Source organism: Erpetoichthys calabaricus, chromosome 3 (assembly GCF_900747795.2).
Source record: "Erpetoichthys calabaricus chromosome 3, fErpCal1.3, whole genome shotgun sequence".
Classification (NCBI taxonomy): Eukaryota; Metazoa; Chordata; class Cladistia; order Polypteriformes; family Polypteridae; genus Erpetoichthys; species Erpetoichthys calabaricus.
The window spans coordinates 62,174,396-62,188,866 of NC_041396.2; the positions used below are offsets into that span (position 1 = coordinate 62,174,396).

At 39.8% G+C, this 14,471-nt stretch overlaps 2 protein-coding genes across 4 annotated transcripts in view; one reads left to right on the forward strand and one right to left on the reverse strand.

Moving 5' to 3' along the window:
* Window positions 1-14,471, reverse strand: part of c3h2orf50 (chromosome 3 C2orf50 homolog) — a 56,475-nt gene that overhangs the window by 13,591 nt on the left and 28,413 nt on the right. The window lies entirely within an intron of this gene.
* LOC114648057 (leucine-rich alpha-2-glycoprotein-like) lies at window positions 1,719-8,980 on the forward strand. 2 transcript variants are annotated; one of them, XM_028796856.1, is made up of 3 exons: window positions 1,808-1,867; window positions 4,552-4,643; window positions 7,307-8,980. In XM_028796856.1, the coding sequence occupies exon 3, from the start codon at window positions 7,320-7,322 to the stop codon at window positions 8,325-8,327; it is 1,008 nt and encodes a 335-aa protein (XP_028652689.1). In that variant the 5' UTR covers window positions 1,808-1,867; window positions 4,552-4,643; window positions 7,307-7,319; the 3' UTR covers window positions 8,328-8,980. The 2 variants fall into 2 exon arrangements, with proteins under 2 accessions (XP_028652687.1, XP_028652689.1); XM_028796854.1 differs by lacking the exon at window positions 4,552-4,643 and having other exon boundaries at window positions 1,719-1,867.

The following is a 14,471-nucleotide window of genomic DNA, read 5'->3' on the forward strand; positions in this document are numbered from 1 at the left end:
AAATTAAATAAGGTCTGAGATTGGTAAGGCTTGGTTTCTAATTAAGCAGCTGGGTTGGAACGAAAACTTGCAGTCGCTGCGGCCCTCCAGGACCGACATTGCCCTCCCCGGTCTAGAATACCCTAACTCAGTGGTGGCGAACTCCAGGCCTCGAGTGCCGCAGTGGCTGCAGGTTTTCATTCTTACCATCTTCTTAATTAGTGACCAGTTTTTGCTGCTGACTACTTCTTTTAATTAATTTGACTCAGGCCCCATAGGTGTTTCTTTTTCTTTAATTAGCAGCCAAACAATAACGAGACACAAAACAAGCCACCACATGACCAGCTCCCCTGTGCCCATTACACAATATCTGAAATTAAGGAGAGGTGATGGTCTGCTGTGGCAGAATGAGAGCAGCAACAAGCCATGGAATTAAATTACAGGTTTAATTAACAGCAAGAAATGGCTTCACATTAAGAAAGTGATTGGAGTGAAATTGGTTGGAGTTTGAAGCCCCGGTTTAGCTGGTCATCAGTTAGCTCGTTTCACAACTCATTTCTGCTGGGCTGTCATTTAATGAAGAAAGGAATCAATTCAGAGGGCTGAACTCTTCTAACAGTTAATTAGCAGTGAAAACTGGCCACTGATTAGGAAAAGGGTTAGAATGAAAACCTGAAGCCACTGCGGCCCTCCAGGCTTGGAGTTCGCCACCCTGCCTTAATTGGAGCTGCTGATTAGCTGTGCATACTGCATCTCTGTTTGTTAGCCATAAGCATTCCAGTAATTATGGACTGTTACTAAGCCTCCTCTGTCATTCTGTTTCTCTTCTCAGTGTCCTGCTGTGTGTGGCACTTGGTGCCACTGTCCTGCTTCCAAGCTGTTCTCCTGCCCACAGAATGACACTGGTCTCACTAGGAGCAATGGATACAAAAATTCAGTCATCAGATTAGATGGCCCAGCACAGACTCTACTATAGAAATTCAAGGACAGTGTGGGTGACTAGCCAGTCGAGGTCTCCAGGACTGTGACTGTGTCTGGCTTTGTCATTGATGCTGTCTGTTATAACTGACTGTGGCACCTCTGAAGCTTATAGATAATGCTGATAGGAGTTTTTTTGTTGTTTTATCTCTTCTCTTTTCAACTGGCCGTAGTTAATAATAATTAGTATTAATTACATTTGTATAGCAGTTTTAACACGCTATCAGTGCATGCTCCCAACCTTTCTCAATAATGAAAGTGCTTTACGTAGACAGTGAGGAAGCACTTCAAACACCGACGGGTGATGTGATGGCAGCCATTCTTGTTCCAGTACACTCACCACACATTAGCTATTAGGTAGTGAAGTAGTGAGAGATAGCAAATTAGAGTGGGGTGCTGAGGTGTCACCTGCTGCACTTGGGTCCCAATCCAGGTGGTTTGTTGTATGGTGGGAGCAGCAACGCGTTATTAGCACACGCGCCCAACCTCTGTCTATAATAATAATAATTACCTCCATCTCAGGTATGAATCTCAATTTTTTTTTCCCTCTCAAATTTCTCTTATCCTAAAATGGAAGACAGACCGATATTTTATATTTTTTCAAATTAGTAATACCATTAATGATTAATTGCATAATTTATTTAGCTACTTATTTACAATTATTTTTCCATTGCATTTTAAATCACAAAGTAAATTTATCCAGAAATGTTGAAATTTTACTGGCATTAGAGTTAAAACAAATAAAGGTTTTGTTAAGTAGCTGTAGTGTGAGTTCCAAGAAGAGTGTTGTAACCATCGAGGGGGAGGATTTGTGCAAATATGACTTGTGCAATCTCTAAAAAGAATGTGCTAAAACTGTGTAATCCATTGACTGAACCCAAAGAAAAAACAAGACAGACAGCAAAAGAAGGTAAGAAACATGTACAGTATCTAAACTGTTGTGCTTGTGTTTTGTTTAATATATGGTCTGGTCATACAATTTTAAATGGCTTTATGATATTTACAGATCAAGTTTTAATCATGTTTTTAATAAAATCTGACAAATGTGATTGTAAATATAGTATAACACAACAATATTACTACAGAATGCCAGATACTCATCGGTGTGTTATTGCTACAATATTTTATATAATTATTCTCTTTGCCAGCCATTGTGTTCCATTTAATCTTTAAATATGAAATGCACAGATGAGCAGATCTTCAGCTAGTAAACTGCAATCATCAATCCAGAGAAAATGTTTTCCAACGCCTTTACCCTAATTATAATGTCAAATGGAACAAAAAAAGGTTTTATTTTACTGATTGAATTGAAGCTTTAACTTGAAACAAGCAAAAACAAATCAACACAACCACAGTTCATCAATAGCAGGATAAATGACAAAGCATAATTCAATTAAAACCTCTCAATCCAAGTTATTTACATCCACCTTGCACAAAGCAATGAAAAATATTTTTGTTTAACTCATTAATAAGTGCGCTTGACTTTTGTTAAATAGTGAACGTACTGATGATATTTATAACAAAAACTTAAAGCCCTGTATACAAAAATATGTTTAACATGTTAGAAAATGTATGACAGGCATAACATTCTGGTGCTTTCAGTGATTTAGTTAAATGAGAGGAAAGTTTGGAGCATTTTAAATTTTCTGGTTACTTCATCAAAGACTCAGTTAAAACATTTTTGTTTATTAAATATTTTTGTAACAATGATAATAGAATGTAATCACGTTCTAGTAGACTACATTAAATACCTGGGTTTAAACAGCACCTTACAGTGCAATGTATTTAAAAATAGGGCACACTTATCTTATTTATAAACGTCTACGCATGGAAGTGTGTGTGTCTGTCTGTCCGGCCTGGAAGTGCGATGCTACAGCATGAAGCTCAAAGAGCCAGCAAGGCGGCCCGAAGTTAACAAGTCGAAGAAAAAACTCGCTTAGCCGCTAATACACAAGCTAGGCGAGCACATCGGCAAAACGAAACCTCTGAAGAGAGAGAAACTCGCTTAGCCGCTGGTAGACAAGAGGGACGAGCACGTCCGCAAAACTAATCTGCTGACTCTGCATTTCAGTTTTTTTTCTGACGATTTCAACAGTTTCTAGGACCCTGTGCTTTTTACAGCATGTGCTTACACAGCTAGTATACATTTTAGTTCTACTTGACTTTATTACCCTTCTCTCAGTTTACCTCTATGTCAGGATGCTCGTGTAACCTGTGTGTGTGCGAGACCATCAATTATGTTGTCTGTTAGGCTTTTTTCTCTGATTTTACTGTCGTAATCTTTTTTATTTATTTATCTGGTTCGTACAATGCTATATACTGCATACCCTGCCGTTCTATCTTAAACTCTGTGAAGTGCCTTGAGCATGGGAAAGGCACTATATAAATAAAATGTATTATTATTATTATTATTATTTAAACATTTTAGTTTTATTCAGATGATGCACAGAAGGTAAAACAGCTCTTAAGACTGTAACTCCAACACTTTCTCACACGTTATGCCGCTAAGCGACAGTTTCAGATCAGCAGAGTTCTGCTCTGTCTTTGCTATTTGCAGCACTCAGCTCTCTGTGCTGTATAGAAACTGAACGCCACATTGTGGTCCTTGTCATTCGCCCCATTGCGCTGATCTGCTGCTCATATGTAAACTGCAGTTCTCTTTCTAACCCCATGCTATCTTGATATCGCTTAGGAGAGCTGCACCTTCATGTGTGATTAATTAGTTCAAACACCTTTTATTTGCAAGTTGATAACATCTTGTCTTTATAATAATAACATGCAGATAATAATAATAATAATAATACATTTTATTTATATAGCACCCTTCCCATGCTCAAGGCACTTTCAGAATATAAGAAAGAACGGCTGGTTATACAGTATATAGCGTTGTACAAACCAGATAAATAAATAAAGAAGATTACGACAGTCAATTCAGAGAAAAAGCCTAACAGACCACATAATTGATGGTCAAATAATGGAACCATGAGATTGTTTATTTTGTTTTCTGCAATCTGGCTGTGGTTCTACAATTAGCTGATGGACAGATATTTTATTGTTGTCATTTATGTTAATTAGTTTCTACTTTCTTTTTGATGTACTTGAACAAATCTGTATCCTCATATGTCATAGTTCTGTATTCAGTAAGTGGTTTAATCTATTATTACATTTTGCCTTAAGAGTTGCCGTGGTGCTCAGAGCCTGCTCTTGGTGAGAAGTGCTGTGCAAGAAAAAAGTAGTTTGTACTGTTATATTGTATTTCTGAGGTGGCAATGACAACCTGTTCTGTGCAGAGGAATATTTGTGTTCTGTTTTGCGTGTCGCCTCATTTCTTGACACCCATTGCACACCAACCTACCTGGAAGGTAGTCTCTTTCTGAATTGCCTTTCCCAAGATTTATTCTATTTGTTTCCTACAAGGGTTTTACTGTCTTCTGGTAGACAGTAGAACTTTAGGAACCCTCAAAACTAGACTTGATGTTGTTTGGGAAGAATTAAGAGGATAGGACTGGCGAGATTTGTTAGGCTCAATGACTTGTTCTCAACTAGATTGTTCTAATGTTCTAATAGTTGTTGTTTGTGTTCATTGCCTTATAGGACTGAAAATGAGTCCACCAATAAAGGTCTTGGAATGAGGACAGTAATCAACAATATCACTACCAGTCTGCTCATTGGCTTCTTTAAAAAGTGTACTGTATAAACTTACTATACATTTTACTAACAAGATGGTACCAGTTAGTGTATCAAGTGAGTTTATTAACTAGACAGAATAATCCAATCCAGCAGGGAGTGTTAGCTTTTCAAATGGACCCGGTTCAATGCTAGGAAAAACACTGTGGATGGGTCATTCTGCTTACAGTACTGTCTCAAAGGCAATAAAATTATCACAATGACAACAAAAATCAATCCTGACATAAATAATCTTATAATTAGCTTGTAATAAAGACTTTTTAAGCCTGTTTGGAGAACCCCACTGAATGATGGCAGGGTGAATATTGCTGTAGTAGTCAGGATGCATACACTCACTGTGTCACTTTGTTCGCTGAGGTGCTCTTCTTCAGGTGTTGTTGTGTAGTAGTCTGGTGGCTGGAACCTTAAGGAGGGTCCAATTCAAATATCTGTGGTTTGAAGAGATCAACAAATCTCTATACTGTATATATAACATCCAACATTTGTCTGTCTGTCTGTATGTCTGTGTGCTTTTCAAGAGAGAACTACTTAACGGATTTAGATCAGGTTTTTTTCTATGTTTTGCTTGAACATTCTGATTGATTTTGCGACTTCTCTCACTGTGTTATGTATCATAGTTTGCTTGCGGTACCGAGTTACTTCCGCGAATCCGAGAGACACGCAGCGGGCAGAGTGGGGTATGGTGCCCTTTTCACATGCCATCCTTGGGGCATTCCTTACCTCTGCTTAGGTAGCGAATTAGAGAACTACTTAACGGATTTAGATTGGGTTTTTTTCTGGAATTTGCTTGAACATTCTAGTTGATTTTGTGACTTCTCTCATCGCACTAAGACTCATAGTTCGCTTGCAGGAGTGATATATTCGTGCTAATCCGAGACAGAGGCTGCGGGCCAAGAGGAGGAGGAAGCGTGACCTCAGGAGTAGGGATCCAGGCAGGGCCCTCTTCGCTGTCCTGTTTCATTTCTACATGGGCGGAGCCATGGGGCACAGCTAGTTAATAATATAATAAACCAGTGAGTGGTCTAACTGGGAGCTTCGTCCCCCTTTTGCTAAGAAATCTCTGGGTACAAAGAACTTTCTCATGGTAGAGCCCACAAAATACTATCCTACAGACTGACATGGCTCAACAACATAAAACAAAAATTAAGAATATATAATAGTGCAAAGTTAGCAATGTAATATAACAACACTAAATAGAAATAAAGTACATACTGTATTGCATGTGAAAGATAATAAGTTATTTCATAAGGAGGTTATTTATAAGAGTTTAAAGTTTCTTAAATACATAGGTAACAGTAAAGCTCTGAATACTGCTGATCTTCTCTGCTCCGTACACTTATTATCACAGAGAAAGTGTGAACTCAAGCAAGAATTTATGTCTTATTTTGTTTTTTAGAACTGTAACTTTGTATAACGTGGTGATTTTGAAAGATTCTAAAAACATTTGCAGATCATTACATACTGTAATACATATCCACATATTTTGAGAGTATCAGAAGACAGTTGAAAGACCTTGCTAGCTAGCACAGAGTTACAAGCTGCTGATGTGACTCAGTGATATGAAGCTGCTTTGTTGAGGTATCCATTTTCTGAATGAAAGAAAAAGTACAGTGCCAAACATGACCAGTAGTTATTCACTTCATCTGAGTCTATCCATTGTCAGTTACTGGTTTAAAGTCTACAGCAAAGGCTGCCTTAGATGCAGTAAACTGCAGGCCTCTGTACAGGTGCACATCCTATAAACAGGAAATAACAAGTTTTTAAAACTTTAAGTGGTTATTAAACATTTCTTAAAGTAGTGGTAATTATACATACAGTATCATTTGTGCCACTTCATGAGGGTTTCTATTGATGTCTGACTGGATTTGGTCCAATACATTTTGAACTTATGTTCTATGTGGCTTGAGCAGCATGTGACAGGGCATCAGACACCCCAAATGTATGTGCCGGCTTCAAACATGATGGCTTTGTATAAGTTTTGTTATCTTACGTACTAAACTGATTTCAATTAAATATACTAACTTGTTTGTTCTTCACTAACTGTCTGGATTATTGTACATATTTTAGGGTTTCAGTACAGTATTTTGCGTAAGTCCTCATTTTAAAAGGATTCAAATTGATCCAGACTGAATAACGAAATGAAGGTTTTTCCTTTGCATCACTGGTTTTATGTGAATATGTTATATTTAAGCATTGTACCTCTTACATTGTACCTTTTTTTCCATAAAACATGATGTTTACTTGTATTTGATAATTTTGAGTAATGACTTAATGACATTAAAATTGAAACCTACATAAAAGCATGAAACACCATCTGCCTAGGATGTGACCTCTGGACATATCTCTGCTTTTTCTTTTAGATCATACTGTCATAAACATCCAGGTCATGAACCTCTTGTTTGTTTGTATGTGAATACCACTGTAGCAAATAGTAATATAAACCATAAGGTCATCACCCTTGAAAGAATCAGGTCAGAATAAAGGCTTTTAAAGCAGAAGTCTTACAAAGAAGCTGAAGGAATATTTCATTGACTAATCCCTTTTTTTTGGTAGCAAAAGTAATTGCTTCTTGCTAGATGTTATTCTGCCATATACTTGACAAAATATTTTTACTGATGTGTGGAATATTGTTTGTAATCCTATTATGTTACTTTTAATTCAGGTAGAAAAAAAATATGAAGAAGATCTTCTGGAAGATGGCTGTTGTCTTTGCAGCTTGGTGCTGCTCCACATCCTTTGCCTGTCCCCATAACTGCACTTGCCATTTAAATGCCAATTCCACAGCTGTGGTTTGTAGTTCTTTGCCCATAGAAGAATTTCCCACAGACATACCCACTAACACAATTTCACTGTCCATTGAGTTTACAAATCTGAGCAACATTATGTCACACCACCTCGAGAGGATGCCCGAACTAAAGGAACTCCATCTATCTGGGAATAAGATCCGTTTTTTGCCATCTGGCTTTCTGAAAGATCTCCCTTTACTTCAGAGTCTTGATCTTACAGGCAACCAGCTCCGTGATCTTCCTCAAGATGTGTTTTGCTGCTCAGCTCTAGAAAATCTGGTCCTCAAAGGCAATCAACTATTGAAAGTAAACAGCTCGTTGTTCCATAATCTAAACAACTTGACTTGGTTGGACTTATCTGACAATCATCTAGAATCTTTGCCACTGACTCTGTTAAAAGATATGCACAATCTAAAGATCATTGACCTTTCCAACAATAAAATGGAAAAGATCCCAAATGGTTTGCTACAGTTTGTCCCTCAATTAGAGAGGCTGCATCTCAACAACAACAAGCTTAGCACCATGGAGGCTCAGATATTTAATAAAATGGGTAATCTCACGCATCTCTTTCTTCAGGAAAATTTGCTGAAAAAAGTTCCCTATGATCTCTTACAAAACTTAAAGTCCCTCGTTTCTCTTGATCTCAGTGACAATGGCCTGACTTCCATCCCACAGGGACTCTTTGATAAGTTGGAGAGACTTGGAGAAAGTGAAGGCCTGGGTCTTGATTTAAGCAATAATCCATGGAACTGTGACTGCAGCATCAAATATCTGTGGCAATGGCTTCAAAATCATAAAGAGAAGGTCTTTTACTTGGAAATGATTAGATGTGCTACACCAGAGCCGCTCAAAAGAAGGAAAGTCTTTTCTTTATCGGAGAAAGAGATCATCTGTTAAAATAAATAAAAATGTATTGCTCCGACACAAATTAACATTACCATTCACTCTTCCTTGAGCAATACCAATATAAAATATATTTCAGATTGTTTCAATGTTTTATTGTTCATTTTTTAAATATCTACTAAGAAAAACTTGAATGCATAAATAACAAAGGATTAAGTAACGATATGCTACTATATCTACTTATGCATTTGTCATTTCATTTTCTGAACTCACTTTCGCTAGTACTGGATTACAGTAAGATGAAAACTGCTGTACCTCAGCATTGTCACACAGGAACAAGCCTTGGCATGGCACCACATGCACCCACACTAACTCAACCGATCCACTTAATATGATAGGAAATGCTTAGAATAATTTCACATTCCACACAAGGGCTCTGCCTGGGAATTGATCTGCCAGTAGCAGTAACCTCTAGACCTCAGTGCTGCCTTACACACCTGTGATTTAATAGAATGGCTGTTCGTCTTGCAAAGTTGATTGATAGTACACCAGAAACAACACAAGAGGGTGCTAAAGTCATGGCCATCAAGCTGAGGCTGTGCAAAATTTGTCATCAACAATACTGAACTGAAAGTGTTGCTCTGTTTGTGCGTGTCAGCATGTCTGTTTCAAAATTGTTAAAAAATAAATAAACTTTAACATTCAGATTTGCTGACTTAGATTGTTATTGAGCGGTCAAGATTAGTAAATTTGGAACAATTTCCTAAATATCTATGGGAAAATTGTCTATGATAACATTTAAAAGTGTGTTACTGGTTAAAAGTGAATTACAAAATAGAACAAATATACTGATATATTAATTTGTAAAATTCTTTTAAGTATGCTTCAGTTTATTCTGCAGGATATTATTTTATATTATGCCCTGTTGTTAGATCAGCACAGTATTGTACCATACTGGATCTCTGGTCTGCAGCATTTGACATGAAACTCAAGTCCACACTTAGATTTTTCCTGCATTTGTTACAATCACAAGTCCAGTTTCCTTATTGCCTGGAGATTGTAATGCGCATTAGACTACTACCCACCTCATAGTATCAGTTTTTGTCTTGTACCCATTGATGGATACAGTATCCTCAGAATGGCAGAGTCAGAGTAGAGTTAAATTATTTTTTTCTTTTTCTGTAACATAACATTCTCAAACCCACTCGATGATCATTAGTCAGATGAAATCTGTGTAGACTTGAAAATTGTTATAATTGGCATTTTTTGATTAATTTTTTATGAGATTTCCTGAAGTATTATAAACAAATTATATATCAATTTTAGGAGCTGTATTATGCAAAGACTTAAATTCTGGATTTTATTTCATCAAGAAGGGTTCCCAAAAAAGTTCAATAATTTTACCATCATGCCGCAATGCTGTTTTGTTTAATGATGTGCACCACCATATTGAAAGGTTAGCATCATCAGTTGCTATAGCAATCTTCACAGAATGCTTGAGGAGTGTGTGATGCGTGACATTATTGAAGAGATGGTATAAAGGACAGCATGTATATTTATGGGGTATCTGAGATTACAGATTACACTGTTTCTGTGTGTTTCCTATGTAACAAACATTTCCTGGTTATCAAAGTTTCTTTTAGTGTTTAGGTCTTTGATTTTGATCAACTTGTTGAACTTGACAACAGATCAGTTTGATTGAATCTTCATCAATTTTTGACTACATCTCATCACCTGATCCTTTTCATTAAAATTCTCTCTGTCTCTTTCTGAGACAGTACGATTTTGCTTTTCACATCTCAGTTTCAAGTGAATCTTACTTAAATATATTAATGGTTTTTGACTTTTTACCAGTATTTACATGCTTTAAGAATCATTGTACTGATCAGCTGAGCTGACCAGGCCACCATATCTCCAACAACTGGGATTCCCAGACAAGTATGACTTGGGCCTGCCTCTCTGTCTTTTCTCAGTGGGTTCTAGCCAATAGACCACCTTTGGGAGGTTCTCATGGCGCTTGCTAACTACATGCTCAAACCACTTCAACTGGCTCCTACTGACCTGGAGAAACAGCAGCGGTAATCTAGGGTCCCTCCATATTGCCTAGTTTCCTACTGTGTTGCAGATGTGATGTGATACCAGCACCCTGCACAGAACTCTAATTTTGGTGGCTTGTATTTATGGCAAGAGGTGAGAATGGGAATGTAGATTGATTGGTAAAGTGATGGTTTCCTCCAAGGATTTAGCTTCAACTTTATCGACATGGTCTGGAAGACAAGCATAAAACATTGGTCACTGCACTGATTTGTGGGTGAATCTCACAATCATCTCTAGTGCCTCTTGTGAGTAAAACCACGAGGTAGTTGACCTCCTCCAATAGGGTCTGCTACTCACTCTTTACCTGCAAGCAGCAAGTTGTGCATTTCTAGGAGGAGACCATGAGGTGTGATTTGGCAGTGATCATTTTCATCCGAGTGGCATCAGGTTCAGTTTTAAATTATTCAGGAGGTCACAGTCTGAGGCCAAAGGTACAGCAGTGCAACCCTTCTGTCCCCAAACTGGATAATCTTCAGGCTTGATATTTTTCCTGCAAAATGATTTAACACTTTATGAACCTATTTAAAAAAATACATAGCTTTATTGATTATTTGTAATCAATACATTTATAGAATATGATTCACTACTGTTTTTTGTGTGGTATAACATATATATATATATATATATATATATATATATATATATATATATATATATATATATATATATAATTCACTAAGCCGACAGGGCAAGCAAGACAGCCATGGGATACGCAAGCAAGACAACCATAGGATACGCACGACATAGCCACGCCCGCAAAATCACAGAGCATGCCCACCAACTCTAAGACCATGGGATACGACAACAACTCACAAAGCCACGCCTGCCAACTCTAAGAGCATTGGACGAGAACGCCTTTAGCATTCACAGTGCCTGCTCATGTGCCCGGACGCAACAACTCACCAACTCGCTTTCGTCTCTGCCACAGTACATATGCACCACTGAGCCACGTTGACTTTTCATTATTCTTTTCGGTTTCGGCTGCATTTCTATATATAATCCACCAAGTCGTCTGACCATGGGATACAAACGACAGAGCACCGCCCAACAACTCAAACCGATACAGAGACACGCCCACCAACTCTAAGAGCATGGGACGAGAACGCCTTGCCCGCCCGCCCGCTCGCCTGCCTGACTGTTACCAGCATTCACCGCAACACCGGATCAGACGCTTTCTATATCTAAGAAGATATTGTCACGCACGTGCATATGGGAGGCAGCTAAAGGGCTTGAGTAAGGGCAGTTCTGAGGCATGCCGGGATGTGGCAGTGTGCACCGACTCTTTCTCTCCCTTTCCTGTAGACCAGGGGTCCCCAACCCCCGGTCCGCGGCCCACTACCGGTCCTCAGCCATCTGATAGCCGGGCCGCGAGAGAACTGCCGGCAACGGCGACTCACTCAGACTTTTCAGAACGCTTGGTGGGCGGGGCTTTGCAGCTGTGCAGAGAGGAGAGAGACCGAGGTGAGAGACTATTACAACAAAGTATTTTTATGGTCCCGACAGTTTCCCCATATGACACGAGTCTATAGAAATCACGTTACTACGAAGTACATTCAACAGATGCTTTCATTACAACGAAGTGACCTTGAAATGCTTGAACGAATCATCCACAGAGCAGTTAGATCTGTGGTCGCAGCTCAGTTGTGCACATTTGCACAACGATCCCCAAACAGAAACATTGTAAAAAAATCTCTTTCTTCGAACTTTCCTCGTACTGTTTTTTTTTTTTTTTTTGCTGTTTTTGTTGTCTGTGGTTTTCATTGATTCCTTTTGCTTATTGCTTGTCAACATTTGAAAAACATCCATTGGAATTTATCTCATTGTCACCCTCCTATAGAAACGGCAGACACGAAAAAAAGATAGCAGTGTTAATGTTTGTGATGTGCAATCTGTTGGATTGGCAAATGTAAAGCATATGTCTTTGTTATATGCAAAAAAAGAAGAAAAATCTCAGATTGCAAACGTATGCGAACTGCTTAATAACTTTAATAATAATAGAAATGTTATATAAATTGTGTATACTGCCCCCCCCCCCCCCCCGACCGGTCCGTGGAAAAATTTGCATCTAATAAAGTGGTCCTTGCTGTCAAAAAGGTTGGGGACCACTGCTATAGACCATTCACGGGAGATTCCACCTGGCTGTCTTGACATCACTTCCGGGACTGAGCCTATGGAAGGAAACCTTGCCTGCTCTGGCCCCTGTGATGTCATGTCCGGGCTCGAACCAATGGCTGAAGAACATGAGCTCGATCCCTATGACCTCACTTCCTGTCTTCCCCTTTAAAAGCCTGCACTTTTTCCCTATTCCCTCAGTTCCGTCTTGGACTCGGTTATATGCACATCAGTGCACTATTTCATTGGAAAGCAACTTTTGCAGCCAAGAAAACAATTACACGGTGGCTGCCCCAAACCTTTATATGACTCTGTGTCGAGTTTGTGACAATACAGTAATCCCTCGCTATATCGCGCTTTGTCTTTCGTGGCTTCACTCCATCGCGGATTTTATATGTAAGCGTATTTAAATATATATCGCGGATTTTTTGCTGGTTCGCGGATTTCTGCGGACAATGAGTCTTTTAATTTCTGGTACATGCTTCCTCAGTTGGTTTGCCCAGCTGATTTCATACAAGGGACGCTATTGGCAGATAGCTGAGAAGCTACCCAGCTTACTTTTCTCTTTCTCTTGTGCTGACTTTCTCTGATCCTGACGTAGGGGGATTGAGCAGGGGGGCTGTTTGCACACCTAGACGATACGGACGCTCGTCTAAAAATGCTGAAAGATTATCTTCACGTTGCTATCTTTTGTGCAGCTGCTTCCTGAAACGACATGGTGCACTGTGCTTCGCATACTTAAAAGCTCGAAGGGCATGTATTGATTTTTGACTGAAAAACAAACTCTATCTCTCTCTCTCTCTGCTCCTGACAGAGGGGGTGTGAGCTGCCGCCTTCAACAGCTTTGTGCCGCTGTGCTTCGCATACTTAAAAGCAAACAGCCCTATTGATTTGTTTGCTTTCTTCTGTCTTTCTGACAGACTCTGCTCCTGCCTCGCACTCCTTTGAAGAGGAAAATATGTTTGCATTCTTTTAATTGTGAGACGGAACTGTCATCTCTGTCTTGTCATGGAGCACAGTTTAAACTTTTGAAAAAGAGACAAATGTTTGTTTGCAGTGTTTGAATAACGTTCCTGTTTCTCTACAACCTCCTGTGTTTCTGCGCAAATCTGTGACCCAAGCATAACAATATAAAAATAACCATATAAACATATGGTTTCTACTTCGCGGATTTTCTTATTTCGCGGGTGGCTCTGGAACGCAACCCCCGCGATGGAGGCGGGATTACTGTATATAGATACTCATTATTCCCCGGCGCGCGTCCACGCACCCTCTCAAGGCATTCACAGTGCCTGCTCATGTGCCCAGACGTAACAACTCACCACACACAAATTTCGCTTAATTTGACTCAACACGGGAAACCTCACCCGGCCTGGACATGGAGTGGATTGACAGATTGATAGCTCTTTCTCGATTCTGTGGGTGGTGGTGCATGGCTGTTCTTAGTTGGTGGAGCGATTTGTCTGGTTAATTCTGAAAACGAACGAGACCCTCGCCTGCTAAATAGTTACACGACCCCCGAGCGGTCGGCGTTCCAGTTCTTTGAGGGACAAGTGGCTTTCAGCCACGTGAGATTGAGCATTAACAGGTCTGTGATGCCCTTGGATGTTCGGTACTGCACGCGCGCTACACTGAATGGATCAACGTGTGTCTACCCGGCGCCGACAGGCGTGGGTAAGCCGTTGAACCCCATTCGTGATGGAGACCGGGGCTTGCAATTGTTCCCCACAAACAAGGAATTCACAGTAAGTGCGGGTCATACGCTCGCACTGATTATGTCCCTGCCCTTTGTACACACCACTCCTCGCTACTACCATGGTCGGGTGACTTGGTGGATTATATATAGAAAAGCAGCCGGAACCGCAAGGAACAATGAATGGCGGGGGGGCTGGGATGGAGGGTGCGGAATGGGCGTCCTTCCCCTCTCCCCCCGTTCCGCCCTCCGCGCCCGAGCGCCGTCCAGCCCCGTCCCTCGCTCTGGGAGGTGGA